Raw genomic sequence first — 17,530 nt, forward strand, 5'->3', positions numbered from 1 at the left:
ATGAACGAGTCGCTGGTGGTGAACGACTCCTCTGCGTCTCCAGGGGCCGGGGAATCTCTCTCCTGGATGGAGGCTGACTCTCCAGAGCACAACGGCAGCATGGAGTTCTCCACCGCCGCCTTTGATTTCCCCATCAACCCATGGGACATCATGCTCTGCTTGTCAGGCACCGTCATCGCCTGTGAGAACGCCATAGTTGTAGCCATCATCTTCTACACACCGACGTTAAGGACACCCATGTTTGTTCTTATCGGGAGCCTGGCCACAGCAGACCTCCTGGCTGGAATGGGATTAATCCTGAACTTTGTGTTTCAGTACGTGATCTCCTCTGAGACTATCAGCCTTATCACTGTAGGCTTCCTGGTGGCCTCCTTCACGGCCTCCATCAGCAGCCTATTGGCCATAACAGTGGACCGTTACTTCTCCCTCTACAACGCCCTTACTTACTTCTCAGAAAAGACGTTACAGTACGTGCACCTGATGCTAATGGGGACCTGGGGGGTGTCCCTGCTCCTGGGCTTGCTGCCGGTGCTCGGCTGGAACTGCCTGGACGAGCCGGACTCCTGCAGCATCGTCCGCCCTCTGACCCGGAGCAACCTCACCCTCCTGGCCACTTCCTTTTTCGTCATCTTCGTGCTCATGCTCATGCTCTACTTCAAGATCTGCAAGATCGTGTGCCACCACGCCCACCAGATCGCCCTCCAGCAGCACTTTTTCGCCACGTCCCATTATGTCGCCACCAAGAAGGGCGTCTCCACTCTGGCCATCATCTTGGGGACTTTTGGCGCCAGCTGGCTTCCCTTCGCCATCTACTGCCTGGTGGGCGAGAAGGAGTATCCGTCAGTGTACACCTACGCTACTCTGCTGCCGGCCACCTACAACTCCATGATCAACCCCATCATTTATGCCTACAGGAATGCAGAGATCCAGCGCTCCATCTATATGCTTCTCTGTGGCTGCTTTCAGGCCAGAGGAGCCTACCGCTCCAGATCGCCTAGTGAGGTCTGAGTAAGGGTTAGGGCTCTGTGTGTGTGTGTGTGTTTGAGAGAGTGTGTGTGTGTGTATGTGTGTGTGTGAGGGAGTGTGTGAAAGAGAGACAGAGAGAGCAAAAAGACAAACCACCCAGTGGCCATTGACAATCTGCTTCAAGTTGACAGTGAATGCTTTACAAACACAAAGGGGTGGGTTGATGCTATAGACACGTGGCTCTGTGCACACTGGACTTTGCATCTGCACTTTACTTTGTCTCAACACAAGTTAGAGTGTGAGATTTTGGGAAAACGCTGTGAACAAGAAACACCTGTGAAAAAAAACAAAAAACAACCTGTGAATGTAAATGAGAAAAAGGAATGAGAAACCTTGCACTTTATTCAATGTTGTTGTTTTTTTTAAATGCCAAAGCAGTATTGTATTGCCCATATTGTGTTTCAATGGTTGGATGTTTGAGTATTCTGTGCCATTTTTCTATTTTGTATTGTATTGTATCTGATGTACATTTTTCTACAAGAGAAATAAAGAGATCTAAAAAACAGCTGTGTCTGAATCGTATGTTTTCTCCAGCAAATTGAGGACCAAAAAGGCAAATAGCCCCATAACATGAAGACGTGAATCAAGCTTAGGTTTAGCTTAAGGTTAGAATAAGTATCCAGGAAATGAATGTCAGTCAATCATCTAAAGTCTCTCTCTCTCTCTCTCTCTCTCTCTCTCTCTCTCTCTCAGTGAGAGGCACATAGAGATATGGGGACGAACATGTGCTCTGTGGTCAAGTGTCTTTAGCCTCCCCTTCAGGATGAGCAGATGAAACGCACCTTAACGTACGCCCAACTCTCCCTGCTGCAGAAGCCTTATAAGCCTTTTCTTAAAACCACTTTGCAATTTCACTATCACAGTGCTAGTACATGGTTGCATTGTTAAGATACGACGCACTCCACTGTGCGAGTGCAGGAAATGAAAAGGGTCTGTGTGGACCGCTGCCTTAGCTCCCCTCATCTTATCAGCATCGACGATTAGGATTCAGGAGGAGAGTGGCCCACAGGCACGTGTATTGGTTTGTGAGCGCGACGTGGTGAGGTGATAATGAGTCCGCCTGAGCTCCGGCAGCTGGCAGCCACAAATACAGCAGTTTATCTGACGGGCTGTTTAAACAGGATCTGGTTGAGGGCTTCAGAGTTCCACACAGGACACAGGGTGCTCGAGTGAAAGAGTGGCATAGTTCCATTGCCGGGATGTTACTGCTGCTACACGAGTGATGTAACTCAAGTGACAGAAGCACAGCTCCACCTTTAGTGGTGATTTTGGTGCAGATCTTCAACTTTACGAGATTTTTCAACATTTCCGTAGATTTCCCAGATAATAATTAATGCATGTGTGCGATTTGGTGCAGATTCAATGTTCAAATGATGAATTTAACTGTGGAATGTAGGGCCTTGGTGGAGATATGTGGACTTCTGAGTGTCATAATTTAAGAATAGTGGCAATAAATGAAAATTCTAACATCTGCACATGTCATGTTGCCTAAAATGTGGGAACATTTGATTGGAAGATGTACTTTTTCTAGTCTTGATGACCACTCAAAGCTGCTTTTATAGTTTGCCATTCACACACAAACACACACACACACACACACACACACACACACACACACACACACACACACACACACAGAGAGACACACACACACACTCACACACACATTCATATAGTGCTTTCGTGTGCAGTACTTTCTATATATCTCATGGGCTCGATGTCTTGCCCATGGACACTTCGGCGCATGGAATGGGCAAGACGGGGATCAAACCGCAGACTTTCTGGATAGTGTACAGCCCGTTCTATCTTCTGAGCCACCGCCATTCTTGCTGTTTCTCTTATTTGACTCCTCTTTGTTTTTCGGTTTAAGAGTCATCACAACTTTTAATTTGTTGCAATATGGAAAATAGTCGACACAGTCGTTTATGCAACAGCTTCAACTCCCTCGCAAACTGTTCTGCATCCAGCTTCCACGTAGGTTCCCACACAACACTTGAGATGCCCTCTTACTCATAGTACAATTTAAATATGTGTAACAGCCAGCTTTAACCTCCTGCATATATTAACTCGGTGATTCCCACTTTTAACATGGCCTGTGACACCCATGCCTCATGAGCACAGTTATGTAATAATTGGACATTAAAATAAATGAGTTATAGGATTGTGTGCTCAAGATGAATAGTGGAAAGTTTGTAAATGGAAAGACTTGATAAGATGAAATGAGATATTCACACGTCTGAAGTGGTAGGAAAAGAATAAGGAGCGATAGAGCTGTGTAAAATAACTTATATGGCAGAATAAGATAATTAAATCAAAGATGTTCAAAGTTTATTAAAATACTTGTCATATGCAAGGATACTAGTAGAACTCTGCAGGTCTTAAGGTATAATTGTATAAAATATATTAATACACAATGTAACATACTGTAAGGTGTTTTCTGAATTTTTTCAATATATTTATTATCTTGTTGTATAGACTGAGAATTGACATAAAGAAGAAAAGAGAAAAATGAAAATAAAGCAAACAGACATGGCTGCTTCGCTTTAGACTCAACATTAAAACACTAAAACATGTGCTTAGTTACTAAGTTACTAATCCCACACAAGAAATATATTTTTTTCATGATTACTACACTTGATACTTGAATATAGATCATGTTTCTTTTGTTTTAAAAGGAGTCTTTATGCACCATGAACCTTTAGATTTGAGCCCATGAGACGGCGATGCTGTGCCACTGTGACATTTTCAGCCGGTGTGTACTTCACCTGGGATCCTTTCAGAACACATATTACCAAACAGGACTGCATCTCTTTTCCTATTTGTTTCTTTGGCCCCGTTATAGAGCTCAGCCCCACTCAACGTGTCCACCACAGCTCTCACACAACAACACTTCCTCTTCACGTGGCCTATCAGCCGTAATGATGTCCAGTTTGAGTTCGGCGAAGCCTTCAGTCGTTTTAAGGCAGACCACAAACTGGGGGAAAGGTGAAGGATGGCGCGGGCCACTAATGGACCCGATCACCGTGAGAGCAGAACATGTTTGTTCACTCAGGGTTTGTTTTCTGCACCTTAACAGATGTTGCTTTCGGCCGCTCTCTGTGGCAGCCAGCCACCTGTTTGTAGACATGGCACAGGGCGCCATATATAGTAACACTATAACATACGTAACAAAGTCGTAGATGTAAAAGTGACAATTAATCCAACACGACAATATTTATGAAAATTATAGCTATTTTATATTTTTTTGTAAAGGTAGTAAAATATATTTTTCTTTTACATCAACAGTCCCCTTAACCCTGAGAACAGAAACATACAAACTCAGCCACTATAGAAGAAAAAGGTTCTTACAGTTGTGAGTGTAGATTCAGTGACATGCACTATTTACAGTACAGCATGGACTGTAAATAACAAGCTCTTATTTAACTGACGTCATGTCTTCTCAGCGGCGAGGTTTATATTAACAACTATGAAATTCACCTGTAGACTTTTATTTATATGACAGCCATTAGACTAAACAGCAGGCCAGGAGTAGTGTTTGAATTATGTAATGCTTAATCAGAGCAGACCTGAGCAGCTCTCCAGGCAATTACCATAGTACACAGTCGCAAGATTCCCTCATTAATAACACTAATTACAGTTGTGTAGCAACATTACTATTACTGAGTTAGACATTAGCTCGATGGAAAAGGCTTTAGCGTTACCCATTGTTTAATCACACTTATTGCTGTTTCATGCTTCGCTCCTGGGCCGTTGCTTTATATTCAAATGGATATGATGTCAGAGGGATGTTTGAGATGCAGATGGCAGAAGAAAAGACAGACTAAAAAAATCAATAGAGGCGTTCGTCTCTGACCGGACTTCATGTGAAGAGCAAAGTGGAGTCCAGGGAAAATCATTGAAATCTCCTGCAAGGTGATTATTAAACACTGGGGTTTACCACGACGAACACACACACACACACATAGACACACACACACACACACACACACACACACACACACACACACAAACAAATACACGTACACACCCACACCCTTTTTCTCTTGAAAAAGCACAGAAAAGCCGACATCAGCTGCATGAAATCTGCTTTGCAATGAAAGCTATAATCATTTGCCTTTGTCCCTCTGCCTGTGTCTGTTCAAACAGTGGTGTGTGTATGTGAGTGTGTTTGTGTGTGTGTGTGTGTGTGTGTGTGTGTGTGTGTGTGTGTGTGTGTGTGTAGTCCAGATGCTACTCATGTTGTAGAGACCTAAATCTCATTATGAGGACTTGTCTTCCCTGTGTGAACAAAAAGAAAATCCCCATCATAAATCATGAAAATTAGACTTGTAGTTCAACTAGTGTGTGTTTGTGTGCGTGTGTGTGTGTGAGTGTGTGTGTGTGTGTGGGGGGGGGGTGCGTGCACTAGTTGACACAGGACTGTACTGTATGAGTGTGCTTGTTAGTAACCTGGCTCCGACCAGGATTGTGTCATGTGCAATTTACCAGATTGTGGGTGGTTGTGCATGTGCTGCCTTTATGTCTGTATAGAGTGTGTGTGTGTGTGTGTCTGTGTGTGTCTGTGAGAGAGAGAGGGGGGGAGGGACAATAACCCCCCACTCTTTGCTGTGTCGGGTTATTGTGTTGGTGGGGGACATTGTTCAAGGTACATTGAGTTTAATAAGCACTTGAATACACAATGTAAATATAGAAAATAGGACAGTTTTTCAAGGGCAGATACAAATTATATCTAATGCTTTCATTTACAGGAAGAGGTTCCCAGGTTGAATCCCAGTTTGGCTGTGGTGTTTCTGTTTCTGTGTTTCCGACCAAACGATGATGTATTAAAACAGTAGAACACGCGGGTTGTGGGTATTTGGAACTCCTCTGAAATATCTTTTAAATTAAAATGACTAACCAGCTGCCACGTTAGGTTGTTACTTGCTGGGGAAGCAGTTTACATACAAGAAAAACAAACCCACGTAACTGGCCCCACAGTGAGGTCCGACTGGAGCCCACTGACACACTAATGGACCCACCTTCTACACTCACAGCAGTGCAGAGTGGTGTAACGCTCATAACCCGACAACCACTTTGTGTTTAATCTTCCCTCCCTCTCTACACCCCTCACTTTCCTGCCTCACCCCTCTTACTTGACTCTGGCCTCAGCTTCTCTTCTGGAGGAACTCCTCGTTAAGAGATTCCTCAGCGCTCTGACTGTAGCCATGATGACTAATATGGAAATGAGATGTGGAGCAGATACATTCATGTGCGATCAGCCCAGAGCCTCAGGAATATGACTTGCATTAGTATCTGGGCATGAGGACTCAAAACTCTGTTCTATTATCTGATTTTAATGCTGGCTGTTACAGAGAAATGAGTCAAAGACACTTTTGAAATCATGATAAGTGCAGAAGGAACAACGAGGTTGATTTACAGCCAATGCGAGTGAAAACGATGTGTCATGGTTTTAAGTATTCATGGACTCTACTGCACATGGTAGACTTTGAATAAAACTCAGACGTCTTTAGAAACAATACAACTTTTCAAATTAAAAAAGTAAAAGAAAACCATCTCAGGCACGACCCAGAAAAGTAAGGAAAGGACTGTGAGACGACAAAAGGATGCCAAAGGCTTACAAGGATGAAATCAACTTCTTATACTTCTCCAAACATTGTAATTGAGTGGTTTCTTTATTATATTATTTTCTATTTTACAGTATTTTACCTCTACCCCTCTTCATATAGAAAATATTGCACTTTTACATATTTATATGTTGTTGCGAATACTTTCAAAGGTTTTATGCATAGATCCGTTTATAACACATCACACATTGTTTTAAATCCAACCACCAAACTACCTCTGCCTTGAAAAACTACAAGAGTAAAATGCTGCTTACACATTAAATTATAAATCAAGGCTATAATATACAACTCTTACAAGATGGATTCTAATTCAAGTACTTTTTTGGTGACGAATCTTAGTGTAAGTTCAATCGTGAAGACTTCTCCCGTTCAATCTAATATACTTGAGGCCAAATAGAATGTATCACATCACTTTTATCTATTATTGTGCTGTTCAATACATTTAGTTCATTTTTCAAAGATACTTAATAATTACTGATTGCGGGTAATACTTTTACAAACATTTTCATTGTGGTATTGCTATTTTCACATGCATTTATGCAGCTACCTCGTCTGTGATGACACTTAGATGAAATGTTACTGACGTCTGTTATAAACACTTCATCGTGTCATTTGCTTCGAGTGACCCGAACCACAAAGGGCAACAAGAAAGGTGGAGACCCTGCAGACGTCACCGAACAGCAGCAGAAAAGCTAGGTCATGAAACCTGACCCGGGTGAAGACCGTGAACCTCCACCTGCTGCGGCCGAGCTCAAACATCGCTCTGCTCAAGAACTAAAAGTATTCAAAGTGACATCTGGCATTTTGGTGCTGAGACAGACCTATTCCTCTTTTCCTTTTCTTTGAGTCATAGCAAAACCTGAGGCCGTGTGACAGTGTCATGAAAAGCAAAACAGCAAACACAGCCACCATATGACTGTGCTGGAGTATACAGACAAAAAGAGGGACCTTTTACATGGAACAATAAAGAACACAGAAAACTTTAAAAGCCAAATCTATGATCAAAAAGCACCGAACAACAGTGTAACCTTAACATATTTTGTTTTAACTGAGCAACAATATCAAAAGCCACATTGGAAACAAATATTCAAACTAGTCTGAGGCGCGTTCACAACAACCGGCCTTTAAATCCCACAGCGGCGTTGCATAATGGGTTTGTTTACACTCGTTTTATCTGGGGATGAGAGGATGAGTGTGTGTAGGCGTGACGTGGACGGTGCTGGTGATAATAGTGTGTGTGGGAGGGAGGGCACACAAACAACTATTTGCTGAGCTGTCCAGAGTTTTCCCACCGCAACTAAAAGAGCCTGACAAGGAAAAGAAGGGATGCGTCCGATCAGTGGCTATTTTAGCCTTAAATTTCTGGTTGGGCAATTTGTATGACGTCATGTCACCGTCACAAAAATAGAGGTAGCTGATTATTATAAGCAGTAGGCCTATATAGACCAGTAGGATATACTATGGGCTGCATTTTGAGTGCCAGCAGGGAGCAGAAATCCTATTTAAAATACAATTCACATGCTTTAGCTCTCAGCGCAACACAAAGTAAAATGATTGCAACAAAGTTAAAAGACTAGACAGACACATAACTTCACATCAACGTCATCATCAATACTCTGAATAAAGAGCTTTAGGAGACGTAATGCTACTTTAAACAGCTGCTCTTAAAATGCAGATGTGACTTTAAATACTCACGTTTCAGTTGATCACAGTAAATCCGTTTCTGCAGAATAATAATCTGTGAAACGTATTCAAGTCAAATGGGTTGGCGAGTGAAACAACTTTACATACCATTAGATATCTTACGTGGTGGAGCTTATTCTCCAAACACACTCATCCTCATCAACTCTAACGCTTCTCCCTGCTGAATGGACCGGATCATGTCGGTTCATGTTGGGTCAATAACTCCGTACAGTCCCGTTAGCATCGCCTGCAGGCTAGCGGGGCTAAGCTAACAAGCCATGTACAGGTACCTGCTCATCACTACTGAAACAATGCTAAACTTGACTTACCACAGAAACGGGAGCCCAGACGTCTTTAGCTTCTCTGTCAGGAGAACAAACCGAAGATCAAACCGTATTATTCATCCGATATGTGAGTGAAACCTGTCCACAGGTCGTGTTAGCCTGTTAGCCTGTTAGCCTGCTAGCTCAGGTGAAGCCGAGCAGGCAATATGCTAGGAGCTGGAGTCGCGTTTCGCATTATTCGAGTCGAGTTGCTAGGCAGATTCCGTGGGGCACATCTGAAGGTGCCCCCCCACCCAATGTTAACTTCGGCCTGTGTGGTCCACGCTCATTGGTGTTTCCATGGCAACAGTCTTAAGCTTGGGCCATTGCCCCCAGAGCAGAGACGGACGGCAAGAGAGAAGCTCATTTCACAGAGCAAGCACACAGACAGAAACACACACGAATCAAATGACTCCAAAACAAGACTATGATGCTTGTGAGTCAAGTTTATTCACACACAAATTCGCGCTATGTTGCATATAAAATAAAATACATTTTGCCACAAAGTACGGATATATTGAGCTTTCTGCACAACAGCGCCATCTGGATCTGGTGTGGCAGTGCCCCACGTGCCCCTAATGTAGAAACGCCACTGTGTTTTTGTAAAAGCTCTGCTGCACAATCAAATCATGAACAACACAAAAAGGAAGATTTCAGGGCTGTGAATAAAAAATATATGTATGGGATGATTTCCTGCTTCTTTAAAACAATCTTATCATTTCGTTGATTAGCATTAAAACCACAGCGAGTCTTTTTGAGTCCACTAGGGAAGTTGGATGAATTTGCAGAAATAGTAATAATGTAAAAAAAACATCACAAACCCATCAGATAACAGGTGAAAAGGGTTTCCACTATGAGACAGAGTCAAGGTCCAGTTTACAGGTCAAACCCAGATTAGGGCCAAGACTGGAATCATTTCTGAAATCAACAAACCAACAGTGGCCGAACAAAACTGAACATGAAATTTCAGTCACGTCATAACAAGTGGTCGTGTCTGAATAAAGATGAAGATGAAAATGTAGTATCAAACCTTCACATTGGATGATCCTCCTGAATATGATCACATGACCAAATGTGGCGGAAAGCTTTGAATAAGGAAGATTTCAAAATAAGTATTTCAAAAATGTTTTCCCATCCAGAATACATCAGAACGAAATCCAGCTCAAAAACCCCACTTGTGAAATCTGGAGCAGATTATCAAGGAGAGCGTGAAACCTAGTTTAGATTTGTGAAATACAAAAACACAATAAAGTTCACACAAACGATAAAATGATCGGGACAAGTTCACAGTTTGTTTTCTTATCAACAACAAATTCAATCAGGTAGAGAACAAAAACTCAAAGAAATCAAAAAAATCAATAAAATGTTTGACTGTGAAATCAGGATGAGCAAATCTTCCTGAAATACGTCTCATAGTTATATTACATTATATATCAATCTTAACATCTGAACAGTTCAAGCAGCTTAAGAAATAAAATCAACCGGAGGATGAATAGTTTACATTTAGACACATGATGGGAAATTACCTCATATATATTGATTGTTTCTAGTTAAATTCATAATTAAAAGCCTAAGAAGAGAATAATAAAAAAGTTAAAGAGAGAAGTTGAGGCTGATGCTCTTTATTTTTGTTTCTGGTTTCATTTGGTACTCAATCGGCTCATCGGCTGTTAATGTTTTATCAGTTTCCTTTAATTCGCAGAACGAGAACTTGAAATCAGAAGCTTCTAAGGTCAAATCTCTCAATGGCAGCAGCGTCGCCTTTGATAGCAGCGTCGCCTTTGATATCGCTGCTATCAAAGGCTATCAAAGGCGACGCTGCTATCAAAGGCGATGCTGCTATAAAAGGCAAAGCTGCTTCCAAAGGCGACACTGCTTCCAAAGGCGACACTGCTCCCAGAGGCGATGCTGCTCCCAGAGGCGATGCTGCTCCCAGACGAGACGCTGCTCCCAGAGGCGACGCTGCTCCCAGAGGCGACGCTGCTCCCAGACGAGACGCTGCTCCCAGAGGCGACGCTGCTCCCAGAGGCGACGCTGCTCCCAGAGGCGACGCTGCTCCCAGACGAGACGCTGCTCCCAAAGGCGACGCTGCTCCCAGAGGCAGCGCTGCTCCCAGAGACGACGCTGCTCCCAAAGGCGACACCTCTGGTCCCAGATTCGACACTTCTGGTCCCAGATGCGACGCTGCTCCCAGATGCGACGCTGCCTTTGGGAGAGACGCTGCTGCTCCCTGAGGTGACACCTCCTGTCCCAGATGCGACACCTCCTGTCCCAGATGCGACGCTGCTCCCAGAGGCGAAGCGGCTCCCAAACGCGACACCTCTGCTCCCAAAGGCGACACTTCTGGTCCCAGATGCGACACCTCTGGTCCCAGATGCGACGCTGCTTTTGGGAGCGTCGCTGCTGCTCCCTGAGGCGAAGACGCTGCTCCCTGAGGCGACGACGCTGCTCCCAGAGGCGGCACTGCTGCTCCCTGATGTGACGCTGCTGCTCCCTGAGGCTACGCTGCTGCTCCCTGAGGCTACGCTGCTGCTCCCTGAGGTGACGCTGCTGCTCCCAGAGGCGACAACGCTGCTCCCAGAGGCGACACCTCTGGTCCCAGATGCGACACCTCTGGTCCCAGATGCGACGCTGCTCCCTGAGGCGACGCTGATGCTCCCAGAAGCGAAGACGCTGATCCCAGAGGTGACGCTGCTCCCAAAGGTGACACCTCCAGTCCCAGATGCGGCACCTCTGGTCCAAGATGCGACGCTGCTCCCAGTGGCGACACTGCCTTTGGGAGTGTCGCTGCTGCTCTCTGAGGCGACGACGCTGCTCCCTGAGGCAACACTGCTGCTCCCTGAGGCGACGCTGCTGCTCCCAGAGGCGACACCTCTGGTCCAAGATGCGAAACCTCTGGTCCCAGATGCGACGCTGCTCCCAGTGGCGATGCTGCCTTTGGGAGCGTCGCTGCTGCTCTCTGAGGCGACGACGCTGCTCCCTGATGCTACGCTGCTGCTCGCTGAGGCAACGCTGCTGCTCCCTGAGGCGACACTGCTGCTCCCTGAGGAGTCGCTGCTGCTCCCTGAGGCGACGCTGCTGCTCGCTGAGGCAACGCTGCTGCTCCCTGAGGCGACTCTGCTGCTCCCTGAGGCGACGCTGCTACTCCCAGAGGCGACGACGCTGCTCCCAGAGGCGACACCTCTGGTCCAAGATGCGACACCTCTGGTCCCAGATGCGACGCTGCTCCCAGAGGCGACGCTGCAACGCTGCTCCCAGAGGCGACGCGGCTCCAAGAAGCGCTGCTCCAAGAGGCGACGCTGCTCCAATAAGAACAGGCGACTGAACCTCCTGTGGTTAAACCTGTAGAGCCAAGAGAAAATGACTCGCAGCCAAGGATAAAAAGGCGATCACCAGCTTGTCCGTGTGAGCCGCCATCTGGAGGAAGGCCTGCAGGCTGCAGACTGACTGCTCACTGGTGACTGTGTGGTGCTGCTGTAAATGCTGATGTGTGATGCACACTTTGATATTTAGTATCTTAATTTAACAGCTATATATTGTTTAATTCTTTATAATAAAGACACTTCTCTATATTGTCTACTGTACGTTTTTATTGCGACTCACAGAAAGGAACCAGGAGCCGGCGTTCAGGTTCGTGGGGCACATCTGAAAGTGCCCCAGCTCCGCCCACTCTCCCAATGTTAACTTCGGCCTGTGTGGTTCACGCTCATTGGCGTTTCCATGGCAACAGTCTTAAGCTTGGGCCGTTGCACCCAGAGCAGAAACGGACGGCAAGAGAGAAGCTTTTCACAGAGCAAGCACACAGACAGAAACACACACGAATCAAATGACTCCAAAACAAGACTATGATGCTTGTGAGTCAAGTTTATTCACACAGACATTCACGCTATGTTGCATATAAAATAAAATACATTTTGCCACAAAGTACGGATATATTGAGCTTTCTGCACAACAGCGCCATCTGGATCTGGTGTGGCAGTGCCCCACGTGCCCCTAATGTAGAAACGCCACTGTGTTTTTGTAAAAGCTCTGCTGCACAATCAAATCATGAACAACACAAAAAGGAAGATTTCAGGGCTGTGAACAAAAAATATATGTATGGGATGATTTCCTGCTTCTTTAAAACAATCTTATCATTTCGTTGATCAGCATTAAAACCACAGCGAGTCTTTTTGAGTCCACTAGGGAAGTTGGATGAATTTGCAGAAATAGTAATAATGTAAAAAAAACATCACAAACCCATCAGATAACAGGTGAAAAGGGTTTCCACTATGAGACAGAGTCAAGGTCCAGTTTACAGGTCAAACCCAGATTAGGGCCAAGACTGGAATCATTTCTGAAATCAACAAACCAACAGTGGCCGAATAAAACTGAACATGAAATTTCAGTCACGTCATAACAAGTGGTCGTGTCTGAATAAAGATGAAGATGAAAATGTAGTATCAAACCTTCACATTGGATGATCCTCCTGAATATGATCACATGACCAAATGTGGCGGAAAGCTTTGAATAAGGACGATTTCAAAATAAGTATTTCAAAAATGTTTTCCCATCCAGAATACATCAGAACGAAATCCAGCTCAAAAACCCCACTTGTGAAATCTGGAGCAGATTATCAAGGAGAGCGTGAAACCTAGTTTAGATTTGTGAAATACAAAAACACAATAAAGTTCACACAAACGATAAAATGATCGGGACAAGTTCACAGTTTGTTTTCTTATCAACAACAAATTCAATCAGGTAGAGAACAAAAACTCAAAGAAATCAAAAAAATCAATAAAATGTTTGACTGTGAAATCAGGATGAGCAAATCTTCCTGAAATACGTCTCATAGTTATATTACATTATATATCAATCTTAACATCTGAACAGTTCAAGCAGCTTAAGAAATAAAATCAACCGGAGGCTGAATAGTTTACGTTTAGACACATGATGGGAAATTACCTCATATATATTGATTGTTTCTAGTTAAATTCATAATTAAAAGCCTAAGAAGAGAATAATAAAAAAGTTAAAGAGAGAAGTTGAGGCTGATGCTCTTTATTTTTGTTTCTGGTTTCATTTGGTACTCAATCGGCTCATCGGCTGTTAATGTTTTATCAGTTTCCCTTAATTCGCAGAACGAGAACTTGAAATCAGAAGCTTCTAAGGTCAAATCTCTCAATGGCAGCAGCGTCGCCTTTGATAGCAGCGTCGCCTTTGATATCGCTGCTATCAAAGGCTATCAAAGGCGACGCTGCTATCAAAGGCGATGCTGCTATAAAAGGCAAAGCTGCTTCCAAAGGCGACACTGCTTCCAAAGGCGACACTGCTCCCAGAGGCGATGCTGCTCCCAGAGGCGACACTGCTCCCAGAGGCGATGCTGCTCTCAAAGGAGACGCTGCTCCCAGAGGCGACGCTGCTCTCAAAGGAGACGCTGCTCCCAGAGGCGACGCTGCTCTCAAAGGAGACGCTGCTCCCAGAGGCGACGCTTCTCCCAGAGGCGATGCTGCTCCCAGAGGCGACACTGCTCCCAGATGCGACGCTGCTCCCAGAGGCAGCGCTGCTCCCAGAGACGACGCTGCTCCCAAAGGCGACACCTCTGGTCCCAGATTCGACACTTCTGGTCCCAGATGCGACGCTGCTCCCAGATGCGACGCTGCCTTTGGGAGAGACGCTGCTGCTCCCTGAGGTGACACCTCCTGTCCCAGATGCGACACCTCCTGTCCCAGATGCGACGCTGCTCCCAGAGGCGAAGCGGCTCCCAAAGGCGACACCTCTGCTCCCAAAGGCGACACTTCTGGTCCCAGATGCGACACCTCTGGTCCCAGATGCGACGCTGCTTTTGGGAGCGTCGCTGCTGCTCCCTGAGGCGAAGACGCTGCTCCCTGAGGCGACGACGCTGCTCCCAGAGTCGGCACTGCTGCTCCCTGATGTGACGCTGCTGCTCCCTGAGGCTACGCTGCTGCTCCCTGAGGCTACGCTGCTGCTCCCTGAGGTGACGCTGCTGCTCCCAGAGGCGACAACGCTGCTCCCAGAGGCGACACCTCTGGTCCCAGATGCGACACCTCTGGTCCCAGATGCGACGCTGCTCCCTGAGGCGACGCTGATGCTCCCAGAAGCGAAGACGCTGATCCCAGAGGTGACGCTGCTCCCAAAGGTGACACCTCCAGTCCCAGATGCGGCACCTCTGGTCCAAGATGCGACGCTGCTCCCAGTGGCGACACTGCCTTTGGGAGTGTCGCTGCTGCTCTCTGAGGCGACGACGCTGCTCCCTGAGGCAACACTGCTGCTCCCTGAGGCGACGCTGCTGCTCCCAGAGGCGACACCTCTGGTCCAAGATGCGAAACCTCTGGTCCCAGATGCGACGCTGCTCCCAGTGGCGATGCTGCCTTTGGGAGCGTCGCTGCTGCTCTCTGAGGCGACGACGCTGCTCCCTGATGCTACGCTGCTGCTCGCTGAGGCAACGCTGCTGCTCCCTGAGGCGACACTGCTGCTCCCTGAGGAGTCGCTGCTGCTCCCTGAGGCGACGCTGCTGCTCGCTGAGGCAACGCTGCTGCTCCCTGAGGCGACTCTGCTGCTCCCTGAGGCGACGCTGCTACTCCCAGAGGCGACGACGCTGCTCCCAGAGGCGACACCTCTGGTCCAAGATGCGACACCTCTGGTCCCAGATGCGACGCTGCTCCCAGAGGCGACGCTGCAACGCTGCTCCCAGAGGCGACGCGGCTCCAAGAAGCGCTGCTCCAAGAGGCGACGCTGCTCCAATAAGAACAGGCGACTGAACCTCCTGTGGTTAAACCTGTAGAGCCAAGAGAAAATGACTCGCAGCCAAGGATAAAAAGGCGATCACCAGCTTGTCCGTGTGAGCCGCCATCTGGAGGAAGGCCTGCAGGCTGCAGACTGACTGCTCACTGGTGACTGTGTGGTGCTGCTGTAAATGCTGATGTGTGATGCACACTTTGATATTTAGTATCTTAATTTAACAGCTATATATTGTTTAATTCTTTATAATAAAGACACTTCTCTATATTGTCTACTGTACGTTTTTATTGCGACTCACAGAAAGGAACCAGGAGCCGGCGTTCAGGTTCGTGGGGCACATCTGAAAGTGCCCCAGCTCCGCCCACTCTCCCAATGTTAACTTCGGCCTGTGTGGTTCACGCTCATTGGCGTCTCCATGGCAACAGTCTTAAGCTTGGGCCGTTGCACCCAGAGCAGAAACGGACGGCAAGAGAGAAGCTTTTCACAGAGCAAGCACACAGACAGAAACACACACGAATCAAATGACTCCAAAACAAGACTATGATGCTTGTGAGTCAAGTTTATTCACACAGACATTCACGCTATGTTGCATATAAAATAAAATACATTTTCCCACAAAGTACGGATATATTGAGCTTTCTGCACAACAGCGCCATCTGGATCTGGTGTGGCAGTGCCCCACGTGCCCCTAATGTAGAAACGCCACTGTGTTTTTGTAAAAGCTCTGCTGCACAATCAAATCATGAACAACACAAAAAGGAAGATTTCAGGGCTGTGAACAAAAAATATATGTATGGGATGATTTCCTGCTTCTTTAAAACAATCTTATCATTTCGTTGATCAGCATTAAAACCACAGCGAGTCTTTTTGAGTCCACTAGGGAAGTTGGATGAATTTGCAGAAATAGTAATAATGTAAAAAAAACATCACAAACCCATCAGATAACAGGTGAAAAGGGTTTCCACTATGAGACAGAGTCAAGGTCCAGTTTACAGGTCAAACCCAGATTAGGGCCAAGACTGGAATCATTTCTGAAATCAACAAACCAACAGTGGCCGAACAAAACTGAACATGAAATTTCAGTCACGTCATAACAAGTGGTCGTGTCTGAATAAAGATGAAGATGAAAATGTAGTATCAAACCTTCACATTGGATGATCCTCCTGAATATGATCACATGACCAAATGTGGCGGAAAGCTTTGAATAAGGAAGATTTCAAAATAAGTATTTCAAAAATGTTTTCCCATCCAGAATACATCAGAACGAAATCCAGCTCAAAAACCCCACTTGTGAAATCTGGAGCAGATTATCAAGGAGAGCGTGAAACCTAGTTTAGATTTGTGAAATACAAAAACACAATAAAGTTCACACAAACGATAAAATGATCGGGACAAGTTCACAGTTTGTTTTCTTATCAACAACAAATTCAATCAGGTAGAGAACAAAAACTCAAAGAAATCAAAAAAATCAATAAAATGTTTGACTGTGAAATCAGGATGAGCAAATCTTCCTGAAATACGTCTCATAGTTATATTACATTATATATCAATCTTAACATCTGAACAGTTCAAGCAGCTTAAGAAATAAAATCAACCGGAGGCTGAATAGTTTACGTTTAGACACATGATGGGAAATTACCTCATATATATTGATTGTTTCTAGTTAAATTCATAATTAAAAGCCTAAGAAGAGAATAATAAAAAAGTTAAAGAGAGAAGTTGAGGCTGATGCTCTTTATTTTTGTTTCTGGTTTCATTTGGTACTCAATCGGCTCATCGGCTGTTAATGTTTTATCAGTTTCCTTTAATTCGCAGAACGAGAACTTGAAATCAGAAGCTTCTAAGGTCAAATCTCTCAATGGCAGCAGCGTCGCCTTTGATAGCAGCGTCGCCTTTGATATCGCTGCTATCAAAGGCTATCAAAGGCGACGCTGCTATCAAAGGCGATGCTGCTATAAAAGGCAAAGCTGCTTCCAAAGGCGACACTGCTTCCAAAGGCGACACTGCTCCCAGAGGCGATGCTGCTCCCAGAGGCGATGCTGCTCCCAGACGAGACGCTGCTCCCAGAGGCGACGCTGCTCCCAGAGGCGACGCTGCTCCCAGACGAGACGCTGCTCCCAGAGGCGACGCTGC

General features: G+C 45.7%; 1 protein-coding gene across 1 annotated transcript; it reads left to right on the forward strand.

Moving 5' to 3' along the window:
• Positions 1-1,008, forward strand: LOC128460477 (G-protein coupled receptor 6). The gene has a single exon (XM_053445689.1). It carries the CDS (start codon positions 1-3, stop codon positions 1,006-1,008), a length of 1,008 nt encoding a protein of 335 aa, XP_053301664.1.
• The last annotated feature ends 16,522 nt before the right edge of the window (positions 1,009-17,530 follow it).

This window comes from Pleuronectes platessa, chromosome 17, assembly GCF_947347685.1.
Source record: "Pleuronectes platessa chromosome 17, fPlePla1.1, whole genome shotgun sequence".
Lineage (NCBI taxonomy): Eukaryota > Metazoa > Chordata > Actinopteri > Pleuronectiformes > Pleuronectidae > Pleuronectes > Pleuronectes platessa.